The sequence below is a fragment of the Bos taurus genome, chromosome 5, assembly GCF_002263795.3.
Source record: "Bos taurus isolate L1 Dominette 01449 registration number 42190680 breed Hereford chromosome 5, ARS-UCD2.0, whole genome shotgun sequence".
NCBI classification, from domain to species: domain Eukaryota; kingdom Metazoa; phylum Chordata; class Mammalia; order Artiodactyla; family Bovidae; genus Bos; species Bos taurus.
This window is the reverse complement of record NC_037332.1, coordinates 9,779,955-9,807,588: the sequence shown is the minus strand read 5'-3', so window position 1 is coordinate 9,807,588 and position 27,634 is coordinate 9,779,955. Positions and strand designations below refer to the sequence as shown.

The window sequence follows — 27,634 nt, the reverse complement described above, 5'->3', positions numbered from 1 at the left end:
TAGCCAAAATAATTAAAGGAACAATATTAAATTATAAAAATGTCTATTTAAGCATGCACATCAACTTTTTTCACAAAGTGATTTTACCAAAAAAAGTGCCTTATTTTATTGAATAGTAAACCAGCCTTTCCCATGGTCTGCTGTGGCTTTAGTAAAAAAAAAAGTCCAGTCCCAAATTATTGGCATGTGAGTTGCACTATCGCTGTAAACGGAAACTCTGGAATGTGAGCATCTCACATCCTCGCACACCTGATGGCACAAAGCCTTTCTGGATCACTGGCCTCCTGCTTATGAAGCAGTAATATGTTCTGTGAGTAGGAACTCATCATGTGACAGTAATAAACAGGAATTCACATGCACTGTCATGCTGTAGAACCAAAACTGAACATCCCAAGATTATACGAGCATTATAATACTCCAGAGATTTTTCTTTAGCATTTAAAGAATCTGAAACATACAAAACGCTAGGTCACCTTTGAGGACGACTGAGGGATTTCTGAGCACCTAAAACAAGGAAATTTATGAATGCAGAATAATAAATGAAATAGTCATCTTCTGGAGTTCTTTTTTAAAGTACCCTAGATTGCATCAAGACGCATATGTATTAAACAAAAATACATAAGGAATGGCATTGATTTATCAGAAGAAAATGAGAATTTAAAATCACTAATTTTACAAAATTACAGTAATAAAGAGAACTTTTTCCTAGGTTTACATGCAGAAAGACTTACTGTTTTGCTGATTAATGTTGCAGGGGTCCACCACAGGAACATGAACAGGTGCAAAACAAGTTGAAGAAACTCTCCATGCATTTGCGTGAAGTTGTGGGGTAACTTCTATCATGCCTGATGGAGAACTAGAAAGCAAATATTCTCTTAGTCTCTCCCACTTATTTCCTTCCTTCAGAGTCTTCAGATATTGAAAAAAGAATACTACTTTTTTAATCTACAAGAATATCTTAGAGTTTGAAATGTTTTATTACATTTTAAAATACACATGCTTTTAGCTTCCTGTTATTAAGACTTTACACCATGTCAAATCTTGGACATATATGATTTTATTTAATAATCACTTCAATAAGCCTTGTGAAGAAAACACATTTATCCCCACTTAGAGAGAAGGAAAAGCAGAAGCTTAGAGAAAATATTAACGTTCACTCAGCTGGTAACACTCAGTGTCAAAGAGTGGAGATTCAAATGTAATTCACACCAACTTAATGAAAATGCAAACAACCAAAACATCAATGTGTTTAGGGAGGTAGGGGTAGGGAGCTCACATGATTCTCTTCAAGGTAAAGACAAATGTCCTAAACAATACATAGTCTATACTTCTGGGATACTTCAATTTTCATTATGAGGCCTGAAATGCTGAGGTTCCATTGTGAAGTTGGGCAAACAAACAAAATGAAAATTGAGGAGAAATGGTATAAGTAACACTCTTCATCCAAGTTTACTCAACAAACCAAAATGGAATAGAAATATCTACCCTTTAGGCTTATAAGCCACAACAATGTTTAAGAGTCTGACACTAAAACGCTCCCTCCAGCGGTCAAGATTTATTAACTCTTCAGACACTAGATACTGAGAGACAATCCCTACTGGAACTGTGTCAAATACCGTCAGAACCACTTAGAGAATCAGGTTGGACTAGGTTTCCTGTAGGAAGATCTGACCAAGCAAAACTTTACTAATGCAAGCCATAACAGCATTAATTGCTACAGCATGGCCAAACAGTAGACCAGCATTTATCTTGGCCCTTTTAGTGTCTTAGTAAGCATAACTACTTGGCTTACCATTTATTTCAATCACCATTACAAAGCTATACAGAGCTTCTCATCACAGTGACTGAGACAGGAGAAGAAAAGGGAGCCACACAAGCCACTCCACAATCCTCATTCCTTATATCCATTCTTTCCTTCTTTTTAGCTTCTCTCGTGGCTCAGATGGTAAAAGCATCTGCTTGCAATGCAGGAGACCCGGGTTGGATCCCTGGGTGGGGAAGATCCTCTGGAGAAGGAATGGCAACCCATTCCAGTACACTTGCCTGGAAAATTCCATGGATGGAGGAGCCTCATAGGCTACAGTCCAAGGGGTCGGAGAGTCAGACACAACTGAGCGACTTCACTTTCCTTCTTTTTCCTATCCCTCAAAATAAAACTATTCTAAACTATATAGAATTATAACAAACACCCAATCCAAAATCTCATTTTGCTCCCAACGAGAACACAAACTCACAGGAATCGCATAACCTGAACTAGGTCTTCTCCTTCTTTGCCTCTCCATCCCTCTCCACCCTACAAAGCACAATAAGATAACTGGTCAAGGTGATGGTGTACTCAGGCTTCCCAGGAGCAACTGACTCAGAGCTTGGCTCTTTTATTTCACTTAATTCACTTAAAATAATAAATACCAAAAAATAGGAGCTAAAATGTAGACCTATTTATTTACGGCATTTCGTTTTACAAAATAGCCTTTCAGTTCACCATGGTTAACTTACTAAAACAAGCCATACAAAATAAACTTTCAAGCAATTAATATTTCACATTCCATTATGTTTGAAGATTCACATTAACTTTTGTGATGCAAGGAATTTTAACTGCGTATGCTGGAAAGCTAAACAATGTTTGAAAATTATCTCTGAAATATTATCCATCACTGTTACCAGGCCTGAATGTTTATACATGGTGCCTTAGAAAGAGGCAGACATATCTACCATCTGTTAAACATTGACTACTAACCCATTCTGACAAACGGGAAGAGAAAGAAAGCTTAATGCCACTTCTGTACATCTTAACCAAGTCACTTAATATATTTCTGTTTCACAAATGTGATAAAGATATCAATATTCTGACCTACCTATAAATGAAACAAAAACCTAAATGACCTAAAAGCAAATAAATTACACATGAGAAAAGATAAAAGAAGCTCTCTTTTGAAATTAAAAAAATTTTAAAGCCCTTTCTCTTTGCTGATGCAATTTTTCTTCTTGGTACTATATCAAAGGTCCTATCTCTATTCAGCTCAACTGTCTAGGGCATATAAGGTTCTATGCTAGTTAAGAATAAAAGGATTTATTGAGGATGTCGTCTTTATTCTCAAAGCTCTTGCAGTTTTAAGTGGAAATCAGACAAATCAATGACTGATGTTCATAGATAATAAAGTCAAAATTAACTTTGATGGGATATAAACTCACTTTTTGAAGCAAATAATGACTGTGTTGGTTTGAAAAATAAATAGGAGTTAAGGAGGAAGATTAGGAAGGGAAAAGAACCCAAAGCAGGAAAAATACACAGAAGTGCTTTTTTAAAAATGGCATTTGGAAAATGGCTCCTTCAGGAAATATTCCCTGCCTACCCAATCCACACTTGCCTACTTAAAATTCTGCTGTGCTACTAGCCACGGCCACACAGGTCAACACAACTTTTTGAAATTACCTCAGGATTTATGTGTTTGTATGTGTGTGTGTGCATGCATGCATGCATGTTTAATACCTTACCTAGAACAAATTGTTTCTTTTTTAAAGATTTTTTTTACCTGGACCTTTTTAAAGTCTTTGTTGAATTTGTTACGATATTGCTTCTGGTTTATGTTTTGGTTTTTTTGGCTATGAGGATGTGGCATATTAGCTCCCAGTTTTAGGATCAAACCCACACCCCCTGCACTGGAAGGCGAAGTCTTAACCACTGGACCACCAGGGAAGTTCTGAATGAATTACTTCTTAAAGACAGCTGTCCCCTCCAGTCTGCAACATCAGCTCCTTGAGAATGGGGACCACATGTTACTACCCTAATTTTCCCACAGTGCTTAGCACAATAACAGGTGTGCCAAGCATTTATATTAAGCTATACTCTGGGCTTTTCTACATGTAGGTGAAAGTGCTTTGTCAATACAAGGGATATAAATGTATTTTATTGCTTTTTTTCCCCTAATAAAACACCAACTATGACAAAATCTAATTAACTGAGATGCCACAATGTTGCTTTAGAGATATCACTCATACCAAGTGATATCAATATTATTAAAGTATAATTTACTGTCATTCATTCCAAATGATACTAAGGCTTTTTTTTAAGGCAGCAGTTTTTGAAAAATAAAATACTGTTAAGCTTGACAGGTGACAGAGAAGAGTGGGAAGTTATTCCATGGGTAGCCCTCAGGCTCTGAGTCTTGGTAACTAAATTCAGAGTCAGCTCCACTGATTTGAGCTAAGTGATTTTGAGCTATTTATTTGTCACTTTGGCGTTTCAGTTAGCTTCTTTATCTATAAAACAGAGTGACTAATCAGGGGATTCCTACAATATTTAAATATGATAATCCATGTCAAGCTCTTGGAACAGCGATGACTAAGCTGTTATTAGTTAAGTAAACATTTTTAATGTAAGAATTTATATCCTCTAAGTTACTAGTCATCACATCATGTTCAGAGATCATACTTACAGAAAATCATCCCTTATGTTCCCGTTAAATGTGCCACAGAGACCTAATGTTCTTCTTTTCCACGCACTAGTTAGCTGAATATAAATTCTTTCCCCATCTACAGCGAACAGAATCTTTAAACCAAATGTGGTTTTTAGAAGAATAAATAAGGATGACAGAGTCTGAATTTCAACAATTCCTGCAGGAAAAGAACATACGTAAATCAGCTCTGAGATTCACAGGCAATGCTCTGAAATGCTAATGTGCAACATCAGGGATCTGCTTCCAAAAGACTTCTTCCCAGCTCTCTGTGCCCCAGAGCCAATTTTTGCCACCCTGTGCCTGCTTTCTTTTCTTCCATTTCCCTTCTGTCCTTCTTTCTGGAGGGGCAGATAATTTTAACAGAATGTCAGGTTTATGTGTAATTTCAGTTGGCAAGCATCTCATAAGGGGTGAGGGTAGACAGTCAGACTTTTTTTTTTTTAATTTATGTATTTTAATTGGAGGCTAATTACTTTACAACATTGTAGTGGTTTTTGCCATACATTGACATAAATCAGCCATGGGTGTACATGTGTCCCCCATCCTGAACCCCTCGCCCACCTCCCTCCCCATCCCATCCCTCTGGGTCATCCCAGTGTACCAGCCCTGAGCACCCTGTCTCATGCATTGAACCTGGACTGGTGATCTATTTCACATATGGTAATATACATGTATCAATGCTATTCTCTCAGATCATCCTACCCTCTCCCTCTCCTACAGAGTCCAACAGACTGTCCTATACATCTGTGTCTCTTTTGCTGTCTCACATACAGGGTCATTGTTACCATCTTTCTAAATTCCATATATATGTGTTAGTATACTGTATTGGTGTTTTCCTTTCTGACTTACTTCACTCTGTATAATAGGCTCTAGTTTCATCCACCTCATTAGAACTGATTCAAATGTATTCATTTTAATGGCTGAGTAATAGTCCATTGTATATACGTACCACAACTCAATAGTCAGACATTTAAAATCAGATCTATGTTCCTTTACTTGTGTGTGTGTGTGTGTGTGTGTGTGTGTGTGTGTGTTATGGCCCCCAAATTGGTCATGATTCAATAAGGAAGTGGCACTTTTTCAAAAATTCCCCATTCCCTCTAGACATTCAGTGAAAAAGAGAGCACAGCACGACAGAAGCATCATTTTATGAGATATCTTTACAGAAGAGAAACTTGTGTTCAAGATTCATGTTGATATATGGCAAAAACCATCACGATATTGTGGAGTAATTATCTTCCAATTAAAATAAATTCAGTTCAGTTCAGTCGCTCAGTCTTGACCGACTCTTTGTGACCCCATGAACCGCAGCACACCAGGCCTCTCTGTCCATCACCAACTCCTGGAGTTCACCCAAACCCATGTCCATTGAGTGGGTGATGCCATCCAACCATCTCATCTTCTGTCGTCCCCTTCTCCTCCTGCCCTCAATCTTTCCCAGCATCAGGGTCTTTTCCAATGAGTCACCTCTTCGCATCAGGTGGCCAAAGTACTGGAGTTTCAGCTTCAACATCAGTCCTTCCAATGAACAGTTTTAAAAAAAAAGACTGAACCTGACTTTTGCCACCATAAAAGTTCTTCCTGCAGTCCCTATCACAATTTCTGTCATCAGTCTGTCATCAACCCCAGAAATCTGAGGATTATTCTTTGAACAGATCCTTTTTCTAATTGCCCTTCCATCGCCAAGCAGATAATACTTTTTTTCCTAACTAAAAGTTCAATCTGTTTTCTTCTTTCCCTCTCTACTGTCACTGCCTTGTATCAGTTTCTCCTCAAATCCTTATATGCTCTACCCTGCTGCTGCTACTGCTGCTGCTAAGTCGCTTCAGTAGTGTCCAACTCTGTGCGATCCCATAGACGGCAGCCCAGCAGGCTCCCCCGTCCCTGGGATTCTCCAGGTAAGAACACTGGAGTAGGTTGCCATTTCCTTCTCCAATGTATGAAAGTGAAAAGTGAAAGTGAATTCGCTCAGTCATATCTGACTCTTAGCAACCCCATGGACTTCAGCCTACCAGGCTCCTCCATCCATGGGATTTTCCAGGCAAGAGTACTGGAGTGGGGTGCCATTGCCTTCTCCGATGCTCTACTCTAATAATGTCCTGACTACTCTCCATGTCTCCTTTCTAACATTTCTCAAATCCATGTCCATAGTGTTGTTATAGTAGTCTACCAAGAAGAAAAGAACTGTCAGTCTCCTCATTAAAACTCACTTGCTTATTTGGTTGAAGCATAAGAGGTTGTCATCTTTGTACATGAATAAAGTCAAATAATAACAATTGCATATCAATTTCATATCAAGTTCAATCAATACCCTTGGATGACACTGAGTGAGCGTATAATTTATAATACAAATCAAGCACTTCTGAAAGCAAAAGTGACTGTTATAAGTAACCACACTAAAACATGGGCATGAACACAGCCTCCCAGGAAATTACAAAGTATGAATGCCCTATATATAAGGCCTTCCCCATGAGATTAAGAGATACAAATGACTATGTATAAATTAGATAAGCAAGAAGGATGTCTATTGTACAGCAAAAGGAAATACAGCCATTGTTTGTAATGGCTTTGATCTATTAAAATTTTGAATCACTGTTGTACACCTGAAACTTTAAGTCAGCTATACTTCACTCAAAAAAGTAAGGCCATCCTCATTCTCATGCCCATCTCTTTCCCTGTTCTGATCTCTGGACATTCTATACTTAGCTTCTTCATGCTGTAGCAATGCCAAGCTAGTATACATACTCCATAGTTCTCCTCTTTGCTATGCCTAGAACACTTTCCCCATCTCCTTCATCCTGGCAATTCCTCAGCTGTAAAAGCTCAACTGGATATCCTTTCTTTAAGAAGAGCTTCCTGACCACACCAGCACACCCAGTGCTGGGTGAGACATACCTAATCATTTAGACTCCCGAAGTCTCTGTGCATATCTTTGAGTTTATCATATCTTTAAGTGGTCATTTACTTGCATGTTTCCTCTTCCAAACTCTAGGCCACTTGAAGTGAAGTGAAAGTTCTTCAGTCATGTCCGACTCTTTGTGACCCCATGGACTATACAGTCCATGGAAATCTCCCGGCCAGAATACTGGAGTGGGTAGCCTTTCCCTTCTCCAGGAGATCTTCCCAACCCAGGGATCGAACCCAGGTCTCCTGCATTGCAGGCAGATTCTCTACCAGCTGAGCCACTGGGGAAGCCCAAGAATACTGGAATAGGTAGCCTATCCCATCTCCAGCAGATCTTCCCAGCCCAGGAATTGAACCAGGATCTCCTGCATTGCAGGAGGATTCTTTACCAACTGAGCTATCAGGGAAGCCAATCTTCAAAACCTCAAGTTATCTCCATTTTCACTTAAGCTCCCTAGCCTCTTTCAGTGTTTTTCAGATGGCTACCACTGTTTCAGCATCAAATCCAAACTGAAAATATCCAGGCACAGCATTACCCAATAGAACTTTATGCAACAATGGAAATACTCTGTGTCTGCACTGTCCCATATGACACTAGAGATAAACACTAATGCCACTTGAGATAAACACTAAGCCCCATAAATGTGGTGGTCTCCACTAAGTTTGGCTGAGGACCTGGAAACACATAGGCACTCCATAAATGTTAGGTTCGTCAGTTAATGGAGAAGACTCCATTGAGGTTGTGTTGTTGTTAGTGTTAGTGTAAGAAAAGTATACCACTGGCATTGCTTCTTACCATTCAGACTGAAGCCTTGGTTGGGACTCGTGAGGATCTGCCCTCCCCTACTGAGGGTCACTTGTTTGTTAAAATCATCCTCCAGAATCAGAGTTACAGACTGAAGGCAGACCAAGCCAAGGTTCTGCATAAAAATCAAATTATCAGTTAAAGCAATGAGAGAGAAAAAGAGAGACCTAGTCAGGGACAAGGACAATGGAAGAGAGAAATGGGAGAAGGTGAAGGAGAGAAGAAAGGAGAGAGCGCACACAGATAAAAATTTCTGGTATACGGAAGACTAGAGGATAAGCAATATTATAAAGTAGTCACACATTTTATTGTGAATCTCATGCAGCCCCATTACTAATAAACTATATTTTTACATTAAATATACCTTGTGTATATATATGCCTTTCACAGATTATTAAATAGAAATGTTTTCAATAAAGTGCCAATAATTACTTTTCCATAGAATATAAAGTACCTTTCCAAATTCGTCTGTGGTATTTAGATGTAAAAAATTCAGTACAGAAAAGAACCAAGAGAATTACAATTCCATGTAGAAAGCTAATTAAGACTCTGACATACTGCACAGGAAAAAAAAAATCAAACTAAAAAAAGCTCATAAACTAGATTGGAATTTTGTTGAAAACAACCATTTTATGTTGGAATAAAAGTAGAATAAAAGATTTTGGCAAAATTTTGACTACTTGATTTAGAAAGAGAAATGAAAGACCTGTGTTTCTTTGTTTACAAATTATAGATGTGTTTATTTCAAGAAAAGGTCTAAAATAAATATTCCCATATGCTAAAAAAAAGAGCCATCATATCTATTTAGAATGATGTGAAACTTGTTAAATTCTGTCAAAAATCATCTTTAAGACAGCAGTTTTGAGGCAACAAAAAACATTGCTTATTGTGCAGTCATATATGAAATGTTTCAAAAATCTATACATATAAACACTATTTTTAAGAAAGAAAATTCAATAAATATATAGTATATAAGACTTTTTAATATTTTGATATCTTTGAAATCAGGATACATGATATAGTTAATAGCAAACATAGATCAATCATCAACATGTTTTTTTCATTGTGGTATACAGAATAATGATGCATCTTAACAATCAATGGTGTCTGATTTTTGAAGAAAACAACTATACCCATTCATGTTACTATTTTTAACCTAGATAAGAAGTTTGAGCCAAAAAAAAAAAAAAAAATGAACACTCCTCTGGTCATTTTGAAATGCTCTTACCTGTTCACAGTGAGCTTTCTGTAAAGTAATTGTGAATTTATCTTTTCCAGTTCCTTTGACAAGGATGTATTGGCACATTCCAATGAAAGAATAATGTCGACCATCAAAAGTCATAAAATGGGAATCACCTACAATGGAGCACTGAACTAGAAGAAGGAGAAGCAGGGGTTGGGGGAGGAAGAGAAGAGGAAGGAAAAAGGAGGAAAGGAGAAGGAGGAAGAAGTTATGTTTATTCTTAAAAAGCAGTAGGTCAAAAAAAAGCAGTAGGCCAACTGTAACTATTCAGGTATCAGAAAGAATAGTTAAAGTGCTTAAAATTTACTAGTTTGACAAACTCGCTAAATTATACTATTTGATTAAATTTTAAATGTATTTAATGATGGCTATTCCACTTTTTTTTAGAGTTTATAATATTTGTGCAATTTTCATACATTTTTACCAAAGTTGTCTGCTCAGAGCTATCATTTATTCAATTTTCCACTTATCCTCTGAATATCTGGATTTAAAGATCATTACATCTCTTGTTACACATAAGAAGACCTTATAAAACATCAGTGCAAGCTTCCTCCTCAGTTTCAAGAAAATCAAGACATTTTCTCTAAAAACATTTTAAAAGATTACCTGGGCAGTCATGCTCAGTGCAGTTCCAAACTCCACCAACACACACACTAAATAAAATGATAAAAATATTAATCTAACTGCACAGAGAAATTGTGTGAATGTTTGCAATAATGTATTGGTTAACGTATCGAATGTATCATGTTTCTTAGGTTCAGAATAATCTGACCTGAAAAATATCTCTCCAAAAGTTCAATTAACTGATAAACTTGGACTGGCCAGTACCTAAATTATTATTTATGGCATGCCATATTTAAAAATCAATGAAGATGATACAACGGTAGTACAGATTAGTCAAGAACAAAAGTACGGAGAACTTCTGTTTCTGTCCTTCCCTCATTGCTTAAACCAAAAAAAAAGGCCACACACAGTAAAGCATTTACCCGTATCATTAGAGAAACACATACAACGAGTTAAGATTAATAAGTCACGTCATCTACTAAAACCTTTTAAAGTTGGCTTTGCAGATCATCAGACATTAAAAGAGAGAGAAAAGATGTCCCCTTTGTAAGATAAATTCTGCCTTCTACCACCAAACAGATAATGAATTTTGGAGGAAAGAATAATCTCTGAAAGGCAGGAATTCAAATCAGTATCTAAGAACAGGGTTAGTTTTCAATTGTATTTCCGTTATATACACAGACAGCAAAGGGAAAATTGCCTAATGACATTTATACCTCTATTTCTTTTTAGACTGCCCTGGAGGAATTTAATCTTTGGCTATAGTAGCTAACTAGTTAGCTAATTTAAGAATGTTGAAAAGTCTCTAATCATGGCCCAAGATTGGTGATATGAAGAGTCACTTTTTAAAGTACTCAATACAGAAGGACAAGAGAACCGTCAAATCCTATGAGTAAAAGCATGTGCAAATTAGTGATTATTCAACAGTGTATCACATGGATATAAAAATTTATAGAATTACCAACAGAAGTGAGAAGAGTTACATCATAAAAGAAAATATAGATGGTCCCTCCTACCTCCCAAAGGCTTTAAATACAATGAAACTGAGTCTGAGAATTTTTGGAAGAAAAATCAGTAAAAAGTATATCTCCTTAAACATATGTCAAGGTAAAATTGTCACCTAGTCAGGTACCCAGAAATAATTAGCTGTAATTGATCACATACCATTCAGTACATTCTTGTTCAATTTTTGAGCCAACTGAATAAGCTAATCCATGAAAATTGCATGGGCAGTTTTCCAAGGAGATGCAAGTCCCATTTTCCATTATGAGGCCTATTTAAGAAAAATATACATCAAATGCACAAAAGAAATAAGAAGAATGATATTCTTGGAATATAATAATTCAGCCAACTTTTATCGAACACTTGCTTTCACTAGGTGCTAGAAATACAAATTACTTTTAAGGAGCCTGGCTCTGTCTCAATCAGTAGCTCAGTTGCTCTGACTCAATCAGTAGCTACCTTATAAGGGTCTATTTCAGAGGTTTTCAACTTTATTATCCCGTTACCTGCTATCAAAATGTTAAGATTCACAACACAGAAATAGGGCAACTAATGTCTCTTTGCTTTTGAGAGGAGAGGGGAGGAGAGGAGGGAGAAAGTATTGAATTTATTCTGTTTAATTTCTGTTTATGTGAAAATGAGAGATACACTGTCATCACACAGATAATAAAGAGCCAGGAAACGCTTCTCAAAGAGCTAGTACAGTAGAACTGCATTTGTTACTTCTTTCTAACGAGTAAAGGTGGTTGAACCAATGTTACCAAGCACATTCTTTGATGCAGCTGATCATATTTCAGAGTAAGACTTTCTAGTCAAAGGAATTATATTCTGGTACATGGATTTATGTTCTGGTGCAAAGTCCTTATCACATCGCTGACTGGGAGCAAACAGTTCAGGCCTGGCACTGGTCCAATGGGCTTTGAGTAGCATTGACAGAACAACGGCCCGAAGTCAATAGATCTGATTTTAAGTAGTCCTCACTCATATTAAGTGCATGACAGTGGGGAAATCACTTAACTTCTCTGGGATTCTATTTTTTAATCTGCAAAAATAAAGGAGTTTGGATAAATCCTCAATGTTCTTATAAATATCTATTAATTTGTATTGCAGATTTAAATCCCATCTCTATCATTTGCTATGTCACTTCTAATTACAAATATTAAAACTACATCAGGACTAAAATCTTGTACTACCAAGATATGAAGACTTTTTTTCTGAATTTGATTTTGTCTTTAAAAAATGAAAATATATAAATTATTGTTGCTGTCACGTCCAACTCTTTTGTGACCCCCATGGACTGCAGCCCACCAGGTTCCTCTGTCCATGGGATTTCCCAGGCAAGAATACTGGAGTGGGTTGCCATTTCCTTCTCCAGGGAATCTTCCTGATCCAGGGATCAAAGCCTTTTATTAAAGAAAAGCATCCATTCCTTATAGTCACTTTAAGGATCAAATCCTAAAAGGAGAGAAAATTTGCAATAGCCCTAACATCCCAAGAGAGGACACAAAGCCATGAGTCTTGGACCACAGGGTACTAGTCACAATGAGTGCAGACACAGTTTCTTTCACGAAGCACTTACCATCTGGGCAATAACATCCATCAAGACAATGGAGATTGCTCCCAAGACACTGTTTCTCAAACGTGCAGGTTGGTGGGCAACAACTGATGCAATCCCGATGGACAAAGCTGTCATCACACTTATCGACTAAAACGGGCAAAGAGGTGAGCAGTAAGTCAACGCTACTCAACTCTCTTTGAGAAAGATTACAGTGTTTTTTTGTTTGTTTTTTAAAATTTTTTTTATTGAAGTATAGTTGATTTACAATATTGTGTAGGTTTTGGGTATACAACACAGTGATTCAGTTATACATATATAATATATATTATACACACTATATATATATATAAATTCTTCTTCAGATTATTTTCCCATATACATTATCACATAATACTGAGTATGGTTCCCTGTACTATACTGTAGGTCCCTATTGGTTATATATTTTATACATAGTAGTGTGTATAGTTTAATCTCAGCCTCCTAATTTATTCTTCCCCCCACCTCTCTTTTCCCCTTGGTTTGTTTTCTGTGTCTGTGAGTCTCTTTCTATTTCAGAAATAAGTTCATGTGTTTCTTTTTATCTTTTAGATTCCACATGTATACATTATTGTATGGTATTTATCTTAGAATATTACTCAGTCATAAAAAGAATGAAATAATGCTATTTGCAGCAACATATGTGAGAGATTATCATAATAAGTGAAGTAAGCCAGATAAAGACAAAGATTAGAGTGTTTTAAAAGTATTCAAAAGTTTACCAATATTATTGCATCAATAACAAGTCTTTGCAGTTCACTAGTTTTGACAAGTAGGGTAAGTTTTAAGTACTAGGATAAGCCTAAAATTAACAGAAGTACACAGGCATGGCTGGAAAATAAGGAAACATACTGCATGCTGGAAAGTCATCTCTCCAATCTTGAATAGGGTAGCCTGCATGGGAACAGGCTCTAGCATACTCGGTGGCCGCTCGACAATAGGTTTCATCATCATGAGTTCTGGAAAGTGAAAAGATATCAAAAATCATACAGGAAATATTGACAGGAACTGTGCCCTTGAGCTCTTGTTCTGGAGAAAAGCTGACTATGTGGTGAATATTCTAATATTAGTTGATCAACTAATATTAGAAGTGAAGTGAAGTGAAGTCGCTCAGTCGTGTCTGACTCTAGTGACCCCATGGACTGTAGCCCACCAGGCTCCTCCATCTATGGGATTTTCCAGGTTAGAGTACTGGAGTGGGTTGCCATTTCCTTCTCCAGGGGAAATTCCTGACCCAGGGATCCAACCCAGGTCTTCCGCATTGTAGGCAGACACTTTACTGTCTGAGCCACCAGGGAAGCCCCAATAATGTAGAAAACATATAAACATGGGATCCCAGATTTAAAAGACTAAGTAAATTGTTTCATTTAAGTCTTTCAATAATTTGGCCATTTTTTCTTTGGATTCAACGGAGTACCATACTGAAAAAGATTTCTATTTTAATTATGACATTTGTTCTAGAATCTTTGTATTTTTTTGCTCCCACACAAAGCATCCCAGACCTTTCAAAACTTAATAAATCTTATCAATATTATTTTAATTAATCCTATTTAATAATTCTATCACAATAAAAACATAAAATATGAAAATGATTTCTAAGATAGATTTCTAAATAGAAAAATGATTTCTATTCACCATGCTCTTGATAGTTTACATGCTGGAATAAAATCAATACTAATAATAAGCACTTGTGAAGGATTAAATAAACAGCATTTCATTTGAGATTTAAAAGATTTTTAATTCTTTCAGGTTTAAATTACTAAAGCCAGTTACTTTGCTAATGCTGCCAAGAGTGAATAATCTCTAAGTATTTTTTTATAATCACCTTAGAAACTCCCCCAAACAAATATAAGAGGTCAGCCAATTCCCAAAGCAGATTAACAAGGCATCTATAAAATCAACAGTGTTTATAAGATAGTGGGCTTGTTTTACAACCCAACTGAAAGTCTAAATAGCTAAATACCTTTACACCCTTAAGAATGTTGTATTTTGTGGATCTTAGCATTTTCAGTATTTCTATTGTAAAAACCACTGATCTCAAATTGCCCTTATCCTGTGTTACTGTAACTGGAGTCATGCAGATTATCTAGTCCAATTAACTAAGCTTTAGAATAAAAAAAAGGACTGTAGACTTCAGAAGCACAGAAAATATTCTAAATCTCCAAACAAGTCTCTGAAAAACAGGGTAAGTTAAAATCATTGAATTCTTAGAAAGACGTTAAATTTATGATTTACTTTAAACATATGCATTTCTTCCTACAATTAATGGAGGCTTTGAAGGCTAAAAAAGTAACTGAATATTGGTTTTCCAACCTAACGCAACTATTATCCAAACCGTTTGTTGTTTCTGTGTTACACTAGGAACTGTACTAAGCACATTACACATGGCATTGCATAAAAACAACAGTTGGGCAACAAATTATTTACTGAGGGGAAAATTAGCTTATTTTTCCATTTTGGATGTTAACGTTAATAAGGAAAATACTCATTAAGTAACGGTTGTTTTTAATCAATTGACTTGTGTGCGGAAAGATTAGAAGCATTTCCTTGCTGCTAAGTTCAGCGTTATTAGAAGCAGAATGAGGAGGACCTGAGTTCAAGGACTGGTATTGTATCATCCTTCAAATTCCAACCCAGCTATCATTTTCTCTAGGCACTCCCTGAGGAGGTTAGTAGTTCTCTCCTCCACACTCACCGTACTTTGCGTTTAAAGCATGTACAATTGCTGAGAACCTGTTTTTCTGCCCCATGAGAATCTGAGTTCCTACGACAGGGACTATTTCTAAGTGTTTCTGTTTCCATGGCCAACAGACACCTGCAAGGATGCTCACCATCACTAATCATCAGGGAATACAATGAGACATCACTTCACACCTGTCAGTACGGCTGTTGTCAAAACAACAACAACAACAAATAACAAATTGTTGGTGAAGAGGTGGAGGAAAAGGAACTCAAGTGAACTGCTGGTGGGAATGTAAAACGGTGTAGCCACTACGGGAAAGAGAATGAAAATTCCTCAAAAAACTAAAAATAGAATTACCCGATGATCAAGCAGTTCCACTCTTGGGTATATATCTGAAGAAAGCAAAAGCACTAATTCAAAAAGATACATGCTTATCAATGTTCACAGCAGCATTAATTTTTCGTCAGTAGAAGGCATTCATTTTTTTCAAGTAAAATTTATCAAGATCAGAACCAGCTTCATGGGAATGTGACCTGTGCAATCAGTCACACAGGCTCTGCTCTTAAAAAGGCTGCCACTTAGTTGGATCCTGTACTCGTTTAATGCTCTGCTGTCACTATCTTGAATGCTTAGCAATTTTTTTTAACAAGGGGCCTTGCATTTTCATTTTGTACTACTTCTCCCCCCTTGATTTATTACATTCTAAACAAATTAACTGACATTCTAACATAATCCAGGCTAAAACACAGTACATCTACCTGGAATAAGCAGAAGTTAAGAAACTAGGCAAAAGGCAAATTCAGATCTCCTGAGAATAGTCAGGTTATATGAAATAAGATCAAGCAACAATTCATACTCCTTACTATGAGCCCTAAGACTCTAGGTAATCTAGACCGTGCCTACTTCTCTAACTTCATCTCCTCTCTCTCTCTCCCATTCACCATGCTCCAGCCCCACTTTTTGTATTCTGGAAACACTCCAAATTTGTTTTGCCATACTTCCCAGGAGGCACTAAAAGTGAAAGTGTTAGTTGCTCAGTCGTGTCTGACTTTGTGACCTCAGGGACTAGAGCCTGCCAGGCTCCTCTGTCCATGGGATTTTCCTGGCAAGAATACTGGAGCGAGTTGCCATTTCCTTCTCCAGGGGATCTTCCCAACTCAGGGATTGAACACAGGTCTCCTGTATTGCAGGCAGGTTTTTTAAAGTCTGAGCTATCAGGGAAGTTAGTAGTAAAGAACTCGCCTGACAATACAGGAGACATAATAGATAAGAGTTTGATCCCTGGGTTGGGAAGACTCCCTGGAGGAGGGCACGGCAACCCACTCCAGTATTTGTGCCTGGAGAATCCCATGGTCAAGGAGCTGGCAGGCTTCAGCCCATAGAGTCGGACATGACTGAAGCAACTTAGCACATAGCATTATTATAATAGCCAAGATATGGAAGTAACCTAAGTGTCCATCAGCAGGTGAATGGATAAAGACAATATTATATATGGAATATTATAAATGGAATATTACACAGCCAAAACAGGTAACACAATTTTGCCATTTGCAGAAACATGGGTGGGCCTGAAGGGTATTATGCTTAGTAAGAAAGCAAATACTGTGTGTTTTCACTTATAGGTCAAATTTTTACAAAATAAAATGAATACATATAACAAAAGAAAAACAGAACAAAACTAGTGCTTATCAAACTAGTAGGGAGAGGGGGTGGGGTGGGACAAAATAGGAGAAAACAGGGGTTAAGAGGTGCAAACTACTAGGTATAAAATAAACAATATACAAGCATGTAATGTACAGTGTAGAGAATATAGTCAATATTTTATAATAACCCTAAATAAAAAATAATCCATAAACATATGCAATCACTATGTTATATAGCTGAAACTAATATAATATTGTAAATCAATTATACTTCACAAATAGAATTTTATTTTTTTAATATAAATTTATTTATTTTAATTGGAGGCTAATTAAATTACAATATTGTATTGGTTTTGCCATACATCAACACACAAAAAGAATTTTAAAGTAAAATAAAATAAATTAAAAATCAACATAAGAAATTGTTTCTATTGCGCCAAGATTTGACATAATGCTCAGCTCAGAATAGACACTCAGGAAATATGTATTAAATTGAATTCAATATACTATCCTAATCCAAGCAGGAAATTTGTATTCAACAGATTCATAATTATATAATCATGGTATAGAATCCCTGTGAGGCACTCCTTTAATATAAGAAGTGAACAGAATCTTCTTTAGGGGAAAAAGAATGTAGGCGGGTGTAGTCCTGGATGGACTACTGAGGACAGTGAAAGGCCAGCTCTGGTACCTTCCCTCTCCCACGTTATCAATGCACACTTATTCACTTGCATAGTCTTTTCTTTGGTTTACATGGCTGCTTTGCCTGGCTTCTTCAGCTCAAGTACATATCTTAGATGTCAGTTGATTTCAACCAGTAAAGGAGTTTCACTATTCTGCTGTTTTTATTTGCTCTAAAGAAAGCAACTAGGTTTCAAAATTCAAAGTGTAAACACAACAAAATTTCAAGAGACAAAAACGTTAACTTCTTAATGATGAAATTTCAGATGAAGCAGGTACAATAGGCTACATTTTGTGCCCAGTTCCCTCTTCTTTTTAATATTAGAACCTGCAAGCTTTGGCTGGGCATATGGCTGCCAAGCCAAAGACAACATTTCCCAGCTGTCCTTAATTCTAGGAGTGGCCATGTTTCTAAGTTCTGGCCAAAGGGTTAAAAGTAAAAATGTGCATGAAACGTCTAGATCTTGTCCTTAAAAATGCTGGTGGTGGTGGTTTAGTTGCTAAGTCCTGTCCAACTTTTGCAACCCCATGGACCGTAGCCCACCAGGCTCCTCTGTCCATGGGATTTTCCAGGCAGGAATACTGGAATGGGTTCTCCATTTCCTTCTCCAGGTGATCTTCCTGACCCAGGGATTGAACCCAGGTCTCCTGCACCACAGGCAGATTCTTTACTGACTAAGCTATGACAGTTCTTTATTTCCTTTTCTCCTTTCCTAAGGGCTAAAAGATGGACATGGCAGTGGTGAGACAGTTTTTGACAATGAAATTGAGAATAATACCCTAGACGCTGAGAGATGATATAGCCAATAGTATCACTGAGTCAATGGAAAACTCGTGGAACAGACACACACTATGAACCCAAGACCACTTGCCAGCCTGGACTTCATGTGAGAGAAATACAAGCATCCAATTTAATGGAAGCCCCTGATATTCTGCCAATTGAAGCAGCCTAACAATATCCCAACTAATAAATGGAGAATGACTTTTCTGGATCTGCCAGAAATCAGGGCAATGGACTACCTACAGATCCCTCCAAAACAGACCGATAGAACAGAGATAACAATACAGCACTTAGATGAAAAGTAAAATCAAATAGAGAACAGAATGTTGTTAAATATAAAGAAAGGTCAGCACTCAATATTTTGGGCAGAGGGAGTATTCTTTCAAAGCTCCTGCATTAGTTCAAAAATCTCTGAAATTTAGACTATACATACAAATAAAGGTATAACTGTACTTAACTCAAAATTAACAAGCATCCCAAACAATCTCATTTTAATATCTGGAAAATATAATTGCATTCATTATTTTTATAATTATCTTAATCTAGTTAAAGGCAGAGTGATTATGCTGCTGCTGCTACTGCTGCTAAGTCGCTTCAGTCGTATCCGACTCTGTGGGACCCCATAGACGGCAGCCCATCAGGCTCCCCGTCCCTGGGATTCTCCGGGCAAGAACACTGGAATGGGTTGCCATTTCCTTCTCCAATGCATGAAAGTGAAAAGTGAAAGTGAAGCCGCTCAGTTGTGTCTGACTCCTAGTGACCCCATGGACTGCAGCCTACTAGGCCCCTCCGTCCACTGGGATTTTCCAGGCAAGAGTACTGGAGTGGGGTGCCATCGCCTTCTCTGAGAGTGATTATAAGTAACATAATTTCACACTACCTCAACTTTTCCTCTTTGTTTTCACCTTTGGTAAACTTAAACCTCCTAACAAGCTACCAGGATTTAATTTCAGAGGTTTTATTCAAACAAAAAATTAGTCTGGTCTTTCATAACAATGTTTCCATGTACCATTTATACTTCTTGGAATACTTAAAAAATAAAAGCATATTAAACATTTCCTGAGATACTCTCTAACATTCAAGATAGCTAATCACATACATTTGGTAATTTTTTTGTAATTGAAGTGTAATTGATTTACAATGTTGTGTTAGTTTCTGGTGTATAGCAAAGTGATTCAGTTCTACATATATACACATTCTTTTTCATTTTCTTTTCCATTATGTTTTATTACAGGATATTGAATACAGTTCCCTGCTCTATTCAGCAGGACTTTGTTCTTTATCTATTTTATATACTGTAGCTTGTATCTCCTAATCCCAGACTCCTAATTTATCCCTCCCCACAGCTTTTCGCCTTTGGTAACATAAGCTTGTCTTCTGTGATTGTCTGTTTCTATTTCATAAACACGTTCATTTGCATAATATTTTAGGTTTCACATGTAAGTGATAGCATATGGTATTTGTCTTTCTCTTTCTGACTTAGCCTGATATTCTCTAGGTTCATCCATGTTGCTGCAAATGGCATTATTTCATTCTTTTTGTGACTGAGTAGTATTCCATGGAATATATAGATATGTCACACCTTTTTTCTTAATTTAGTTTGAATCCAAGGACATTTGCTTTACAATATTGTGTTGGTTTTTGCCATACATCAGCATGAATCTGCCATACATATACATGTGTCCCCTTATGCCACATCCTTTTTATCCATTTATCTGTTCATGGACACTTAAATTGTTTCCATATCTTGGCTATTGTTAATAGTGCTGCTATGAATATTGGTGTGCATGTATCTTTTACTTGTTAAATTTTTGAAAAAAATAAAAAGACTTCAATAATGGTAATCTACATTGATGAATATATTATGATGAGTCTCACTGAATTTACTCCCTAGACAACCACCTTTGTCTGGTGTTCTTACCCCAGGAGTGAATGCAGGAGCCTGTAACCTTGGTGTGAAAAATATTATATGTTTATTTTCCCTAATTTTCTGCTTATATTTAGCATTTCTTTCAGTTATACACATAGGCAATACATAAGGCAATGGTCTTAGCAGAATCTGTAACTTTATCATCAATCTCACTCATATCTCATTTTTTCATATTTTCATTATTATTTAGACTTTTTTTAGTTGGAGTTTCAATATCAAACTCAAAAATTAATAGAATGAATATACAGAAAAGTAGAAGGATATGGTAGACCTGGAAAGCATCATGAACCAATGAAAAATAATTAAGACTTATACAATTTTCATACAACAGTAGGATACAAATTCTATTCAAGTTCCCATAGACTATAAATTAGGAGACAATGGAACATATCCAGGGACATAAAACAAGCTGCAAAAAGTTTCACGGCCTAAAGGTATTGAAATCATACAAGTATGTTCTCTTATCACTGTGGAATTATGTTAGAAATCAATATCAAAAGCTATTTCAAAATAACCCACATATTTTCAGGCTTCCCTAGTGGCTCAGCTGGTAAAGAATTCGCCTGCAATGCAGGAGATCTGGGTTCGATCCCTGGATTGGGAAGATCCCCTGGAGAAGGGAAAGGCTACCCACTCCAGTATTCTAGCCTGGAGAATTCCATGGACTATACAGTCCATGGGGTTGCAAAGAGTCAGATACGACTGGGCAACTTTCATCACCATCATCATCACTATCATCACATATTTTCAAATGCAACATGACTATTACCCAGTAAGTTTCTAATAGCTCTAGTACAGCTTATGTTTTACATTTCCCACTACATTCTGTCAACTGTTGAGATAGTAAAGTTATAGAATGGTTTTTGCTCTTCTTTTTGGATAAAAGAATTTCATTATAAATGCTAATTATTTCACTTACTTGCAAAGATCATTAACACAGCTGGCAATATACAAATATGGATCAATATATTCATGGCAGCTCAAAAAGGGAAATTGCAACAGGATCTGACACTTGAAGAAGATTGCCTATGCAGAAAAAGATGGTAGTCACTAGAACATACTAAATGATACGCATGTACTCTCATTTTTTTTCCATTGATCTATTTGCAAGATTCTCTGTTCTTATTAGGAAAGAGAAGGTATGTAGGCTTATAAATTTAAACAACATTTTCTAACTACTTTCATAATGAGCACCACTTTTATGAAGCTCATTGCATTCATTGTTTTGGAAGTAAACACAAATTTATTCTTCTTGCATTACATTTCTGGAATTTAATAGTGTTTAATTATGTTGTGTTTACACTAAAAATGTTTAGTGTGAAACATACAAATACAATTATACGTGTGCTGTATCCAACATGCCAAGTTTTTTCACATCATATTTACCTCAAATGCTGGCATTCCACTGGAGCAAGGATTTGGAAAATCTGAGGGTGTGGGTACACATTTGGTGTCATCTGGAGTTTGCACCGACCAAGTATTTGCAAACACAGCAATGTCTTCTGTATAGTCCTCTATTTCACACAAACACACACACAAAAATATGTGTAATAGGATCACTTTCCACAAACACACAGTTCACCAACATAAAATTTCTGGTCAAAAAGCTAAACTCAGTAACTTTATAATTACCAATGATATTAGACTATAGAATTACTTTAGCATAATATCCATAAAGATACACTGAACAAAGTTTAAGTACCAAATACCAATAATACCATTGGAGTAGAAAAAGAAAACTTCATTGAAGGAACATGGGGGAGGGTTGAAAGTGAGTGGCACCACATGCATACCAGTAAAGTACTAATTAGCCTGCAGTGTATACTGCAAAGAGGAGAAAAGTATGCATACAACTAAAAACATAAGTAAAAGTTTGGTATAAAAATTTTCAAACAGCCCTTTCATTCTAGTTGACATTAGTCGGAACCTTACTAAAATTGTAGCTTCATTTAGGGGGTACCTAGCACCCTCGTGGAGATGTCAGAGGATGGTCATACAGACAATGAAAAACTGGAAAAGACAGCTGGAGAAGAGGGGACTAAGAAGTGAATTCATTTCATGTGAATATGATGAATAGTGTTTCTAAAGATGCTCAGGACAGATTAAGAATCCACATGCCTTCCCAGCATTATTCTGAAGCAAGATGCAGGAGCTAATGTACAGCAGCAATAAGCAGACAGTTGCTGGAGAGCACTCTGGGCCATCTACCTGTCAAAGGACAAGTTCAGGGCCTGACATGAAAGTGAATTCTGCCCCACATTCAGACAAGGGCAGAATCTGAAACCATGATTCCTTAGCAGATCCAAACAAGATGACATCTTGAAGTTCCATCTAACAGCTAGCCTTCGTGTCTGAGTGTTAGCTTCTCCACCACTGAGATATACACAGCCACAGGTCTACCATGCAATACAAGTTACTGCACCACAAGAATCAAAAATAGCAAGTCAAATGGTTCACTACTCTCAGTTTCTTCCAGATAGGAAGATGTCTACTTACTACTACCAATTGTTGGAAAGATTGTGGAAGTTTATCCATAAGAAAGCTTTGCTCTGTTAGTATAAAATCCCAAACTTTACTGAGGCCTGAAAGACTTTCTGATCTGGCCTCTGCACTCCCCCAACTCCCTACCTCCTCATCCACTCTATCCCACCCCAACTCTCTTACATCTTCCACTCCTATTCTTGGTCAACCAACTCCAAGCTTTCCGGCTTTACACCATTCTTCACTTACGCTCATTCCCACCCTGCTTCTGCTTTTGCTCTTGCATCTCCTCCTTCAAAATTACTCTTCCCCCCAACTTTCCCTCTGCTGTCTCCCTGACTTCATGTGGAATTCTATTCAGTATGACCTCCTCAGAGAAGCTTTCTCTGGCATGTGATCTAGATCCCCTAAACAAACACTGTTCTATCAGTCCCCTTTCCCCCTTTTTTCACGGCTGCTATTGCTCACAAATATTGTGTTTTAATTTGTCTCTTTATTTATTTTGCCTTCTACTAAATTAAGGGGGAGAGCTTGTCTAAGCTATCCTATTGCTGGATCCCTAGTTTACTATCTTGTATAGAGTGGGTGCTCAAAATATATTTTGAGGGAAATAAGGGAACAAATAAATACGAGGAAGTTTGCCATATTTATTAAATAGATTATTAGAATCCTAGATGTTTGATTCACCTCATTCTCTGATATTGTGGAAATGTGTCACACTCAACAAAGTATAGGTTGGATCTAACATACTTAATTTTTAAGAGGGAAAACTAATGTTCATTTTAAATAAATGTATAGTCACATTTCATTTCAAAGCATCATCGTAAGTTTTTCCTTCAAAGGTCTTTTTGAAAATATGTATTTATTTATTTGGCTGCGTTGGCTTTTTGTGCTGCACTCAGGAGTTTCCCTGGTGGCTCAGACGGTAAAGCGTCTGCCTGCAGTGAGGGAGACCCGGGTTCGATCCCTGGGTTGGGAAGATCCCCTGGAGAAGGAAATGGCAACCCACTCCAGTACTCTTGTCTGGAAAATTCCATGGACTGAAGAGCCTGGTAGGCTACAGTTCATGGGGTTGCAAAGAGTCGGACACGACCGAGCGACTTCACGCTCACGTCTGGACCTTCGTTGTGTCACGCAGATCTTTCGTTGCAGTGCACGGACACTCTAGTTGTGATGCACCAGCTTAGTTGCTCAATATGGAGGATCTTAGTTCACCTACTCGGGATTGAATCTGAATCCCCTGCACTGCACGGTGGATTCTTTTTTTTTTTTTTGCAAAGTGGATTCTTAATTGCAGACAACCAGGGAAGTCTCCAGCATATTTTTAAAGGTTTGAAGAATCAAAAATACGTCCTAGGACCAACTTTTTTCCATATTTATACACAAATTTTAATGTAACTAAACAACCTGGGCAATCCTAAAGAGGTCATTTTAATTCCAACTTTTCACCACATATTTAGCTTATTTTTATTACACTGCATTGCATTACTATGAGACTTTAAATCCAAACCAACTGGTGGTCTTGAAGCCTGCAAAACTAAAATTAAAATGCTTCATATAAAATGTGCTACAAATGAAGTAATTTATTGTCCATATTGGGACACTTGTGAGAGTGAAAGAGAGACACTATTAATTATTATGCTGGAAAAACAAGAGAAAATCAGGGGTTCTATGATGATGTGTACCTAGCTATAGACATGAATTATGGAATAAGAATCTCAATCTGACAACAAACTTAAATCTTTCTATATCTACAGAAATTCTGAAAAGGCTCATTTCTTTGTGAAATCATGCCTGAAGAATGCATAGGAATGCACAGAGAAATACAATTTTAATCACTGTTAAGAAACGATGAATTCAATCGTATTCAGTCAAACTACCGCTCTGCCTCTAAAGATTTATCTAATCAGCAAAGTACAGACTATTTCAAGAAAATACTAGGTATCTTTTATTTTAATTTATTTTTTATTGAAGGATAATTGCTTTACAGAATTTTCTTGTTTTCTGTCAAACCTCAACATGAATCAGCCTTAGGTACACATATGGGAGATGGGAGGAAGGTTCAAAAGGGAGGGAATATATGAATACTGGGCATCTTTAAGCTAAAGGTAATACAGCTCAACAATGGACATCTTCTTGCATTATTACAGTATGGAAGAAAATCAATAGGCAAGTTCTAGTCACATCCTTATAAATTATTGCAAGTTAGTTTTTTTAAATAATTCTGCTTTACACTACGGCGTGCCAAGTCGCTTCAGTCATATTCAACTCTTTGCGACCCTATGGACTGTAGCCCGCCAGGCTCCTCTGTCCATGAGATTCTCTAGGCAAGGGTACTGGAGTGGGTTGCTGTGTCCTCCTCCAGGGGATCTTCCTGACCCAGGGACTGAATCCTCATCTCCTGTGTCTCCTGCATTGGCAGGCAGGTTCTTTACCACTAGTGCCACTGGGAAGCCTGCTTTACACTATACACTAAATAAAATTGTGAAAAAGCAGAAAGCTCTCTCCAGGCTTCTTCCACATACTTTCCAGGATCCTCCTTGCCTACTGCCAGCTCAGCCATAATTCAGTCAAGTTTCCTCCTTCTGGTCTTCTCCCACAAATAACCTGCTGACAGTCCTCTACATGCAGCCCAATTATGTCACTGCGAGCAACCATTCCGTGTTCCAGCTTACCAAAGTCTGTCTGATTTTTCACTCAAATCCTAATCTGAATCTCTCTGCCTCTAACAAGAGCAGATGCTATTTTCTACCCTAGTTTCTGGACCATGCTCCCTAAATGTTCCCGGGGAAGTTACCCATAGCAGTCTTTTTTAACTCTTTTCTCAGTAACACTCATAAAGCTTTGATACAGAAGAAAAAGAAATCAATAATTAACATCTAATTGGTTCTGCCTGGGTCCAAAACCCTACTTCCTAATATAGTCTCAACATGCCAACTTTGTGAACTCTCTCATTTCTAAATACCCAACTGGATGCAAAACACCATTTCAGGATGATCTCTATGCTGCATATTTGTATTGTGCTCACTTTGAAACACTTTCATTTACATTTTCTCATTAGATCCTCACAATCTGGGAAGGCCTCAGGGTTATTATTATTATCTCCATTTTTTATGTAAGAAAACTGACTCCTTGAAGCCCTGCTCTTTAGCTACTAGTAAACTAACACTGATGAAGCAGTAACCATACAGGGAAAATGTTAGCATATTAACAATGGCCTCTAAAAGCAATGTCTTCAATCAAACATTTTCCTGTTAGCTCCATTATAGGCTTATTGAGAGCACTTGGAGATGACTATAAATTAGCCAGTAATTAATAATAACAGTAAATAATTAACATAATAATTAACAGTAAATAACAGTAATTAACAATTTGCCAAGCCAGGCACTGTACTAAGTATTTTACACAGATTATCTCATTTAAACCTTGCAACTCTATGAAGTATACCCTACTAGTATACCATTAAACTTAGAAAGTTTAATAAGTGGCAAAGCAGAATTTGATTTCAGAACTCACACTCTAAGTAGGACTTTCATCCCCTTAAAACACAACATATGGGCAACTCTTCTTATTAATTTTATAATGTAAAACAAAAAGTATTATATAGCAGTTTACAGATTGAATTCAATATCTCTCATGTTTATCTAGGCATAGCATTGGGAGTGAGTTGGAGCTATAGCTCAATTCTGATAGCACCATTTACAAGCTATGTTACATCAGGCACATCCCCTTGTGTCCTCATTGTAAAATTAAGAAAATACCACCCACCTTACATGGCTCAGCTGGTAAAGAATCCACCTGCAATGCAGGAGACCTGGGTTCGATCCCTGGGTTGGGAAGATCCCCTGGAGATGGGAAAGGCTACCCACTCCAGTATTCTGGCCTGGAGAAGTCCATGGACTGTATAGTCCATGGAGTTGCAGAGTCAGACATGACTGAGCTACTTTCACTTTCATGAATGATGTTGTAAGAGTTGGGAATAACATAGCTATGTAATCATATTGTTATTGTTGTTTAGTCACTAAATCATGTCCAATTTTTTCTGACCGCGTGGACTGTAGCCTGTCAGGCTCCTATGTCCAAGGGATTTCCCAGGCAGGAATATTGGAGTGGGATATCATTTCCTTCTCCAGGGGATCTTCCTGATCCAGGGATCAAACTCACATCTTCTGCTTAGCAGGTAGATTCTTTACCACTGAGCCATCTGAGAAGCCCATGTACTCATATTAACTATTACTATAAATAGTATGAATTTATGTTATTATTATTAAGAATACTGTGAGTTCCAAATTATTTTAATCCCTATTTTACAGCTGAAGAAACTGAGTATCAGAGAGATTAATTGAGATGCCTCAAGTTATAAAACTTGTAAGACTTAGAACAACATTCAAAGCCAGGTCTGCTGGCACTAAGCACAGTATTCTTTTTTATTAGACATTTATATGTGGCTGCAAATCATGAGTGAGTCCTGTAATTCTCTTGTCTTGTTGCCACTGCACACTAGTACCCATACTAAAACAGAACCTATTTTTAATAGCTCACCAAGATTCGTTTCATGACTTAGAATGAAGTTGTGTGAACGATGTGTACATCATCATACATGATAAAAAAAATCTTTCCAAGTTATTTTTCTACTTTTATAAATTCTGCTTACATTTTATTATATTACAGAACTATTGTGTGTCAGTCATTTAATTTATTCCTATCCAGACTAGAAGCAAAACATGCTTTGTCCAAAAGTAGACAAGTTTGCCCCAAATGGGTTTGAATCACTAAAATATAAGCCCCAAGAAGGGAGGAGTTTTTGCTTTGTTCCCTGACATATCCTAAGCTCCTACAACAGTGCCAGACACAAAGTAAATGCTC

The 27,634-nt window shown here is 37.1% G+C and overlaps 1 protein-coding gene across 1 annotated transcript in view; it reads right to left on the bottom strand.

The window, feature by feature from the left end:
- OTOGL (otogelin like) overlaps nucleotides 1–27,634 on the bottom strand; it is a 174,246-nt gene that overhangs the window by 120,632 nt on the left and 25,980 nt on the right. Inside the window, exons 9-18 of the mRNA XM_059886820.1 lie at nucleotides 21,674–21,801; nucleotides 21,207–21,313; nucleotides 13,422–13,528; nucleotides 12,555–12,680; nucleotides 11,138–11,246; nucleotides 10,016–10,062; nucleotides 9,395–9,540; nucleotides 8,158–8,281; nucleotides 4,437–4,614; nucleotides 732–856 (exon numbers count right to left, since the gene is read on the bottom strand). Of these exons, the coding sequence (XP_059742803.1) occupies nucleotides 732–856; nucleotides 4,437–4,614; nucleotides 8,158–8,281; nucleotides 9,395–9,540; nucleotides 10,016–10,062; nucleotides 11,138–11,246; nucleotides 12,555–12,680; nucleotides 13,422–13,528; nucleotides 21,207–21,313; nucleotides 21,674–21,801 (1,197 nt within the window). The remainder of the gene's footprint in view (nucleotides 1–731; nucleotides 857–4,436; nucleotides 4,615–8,157; nucleotides 8,282–9,394; nucleotides 9,541–10,015; nucleotides 10,063–11,137; nucleotides 11,247–12,554; nucleotides 12,681–13,421; nucleotides 13,529–21,206; nucleotides 21,314–21,673; nucleotides 21,802–27,634) is intronic.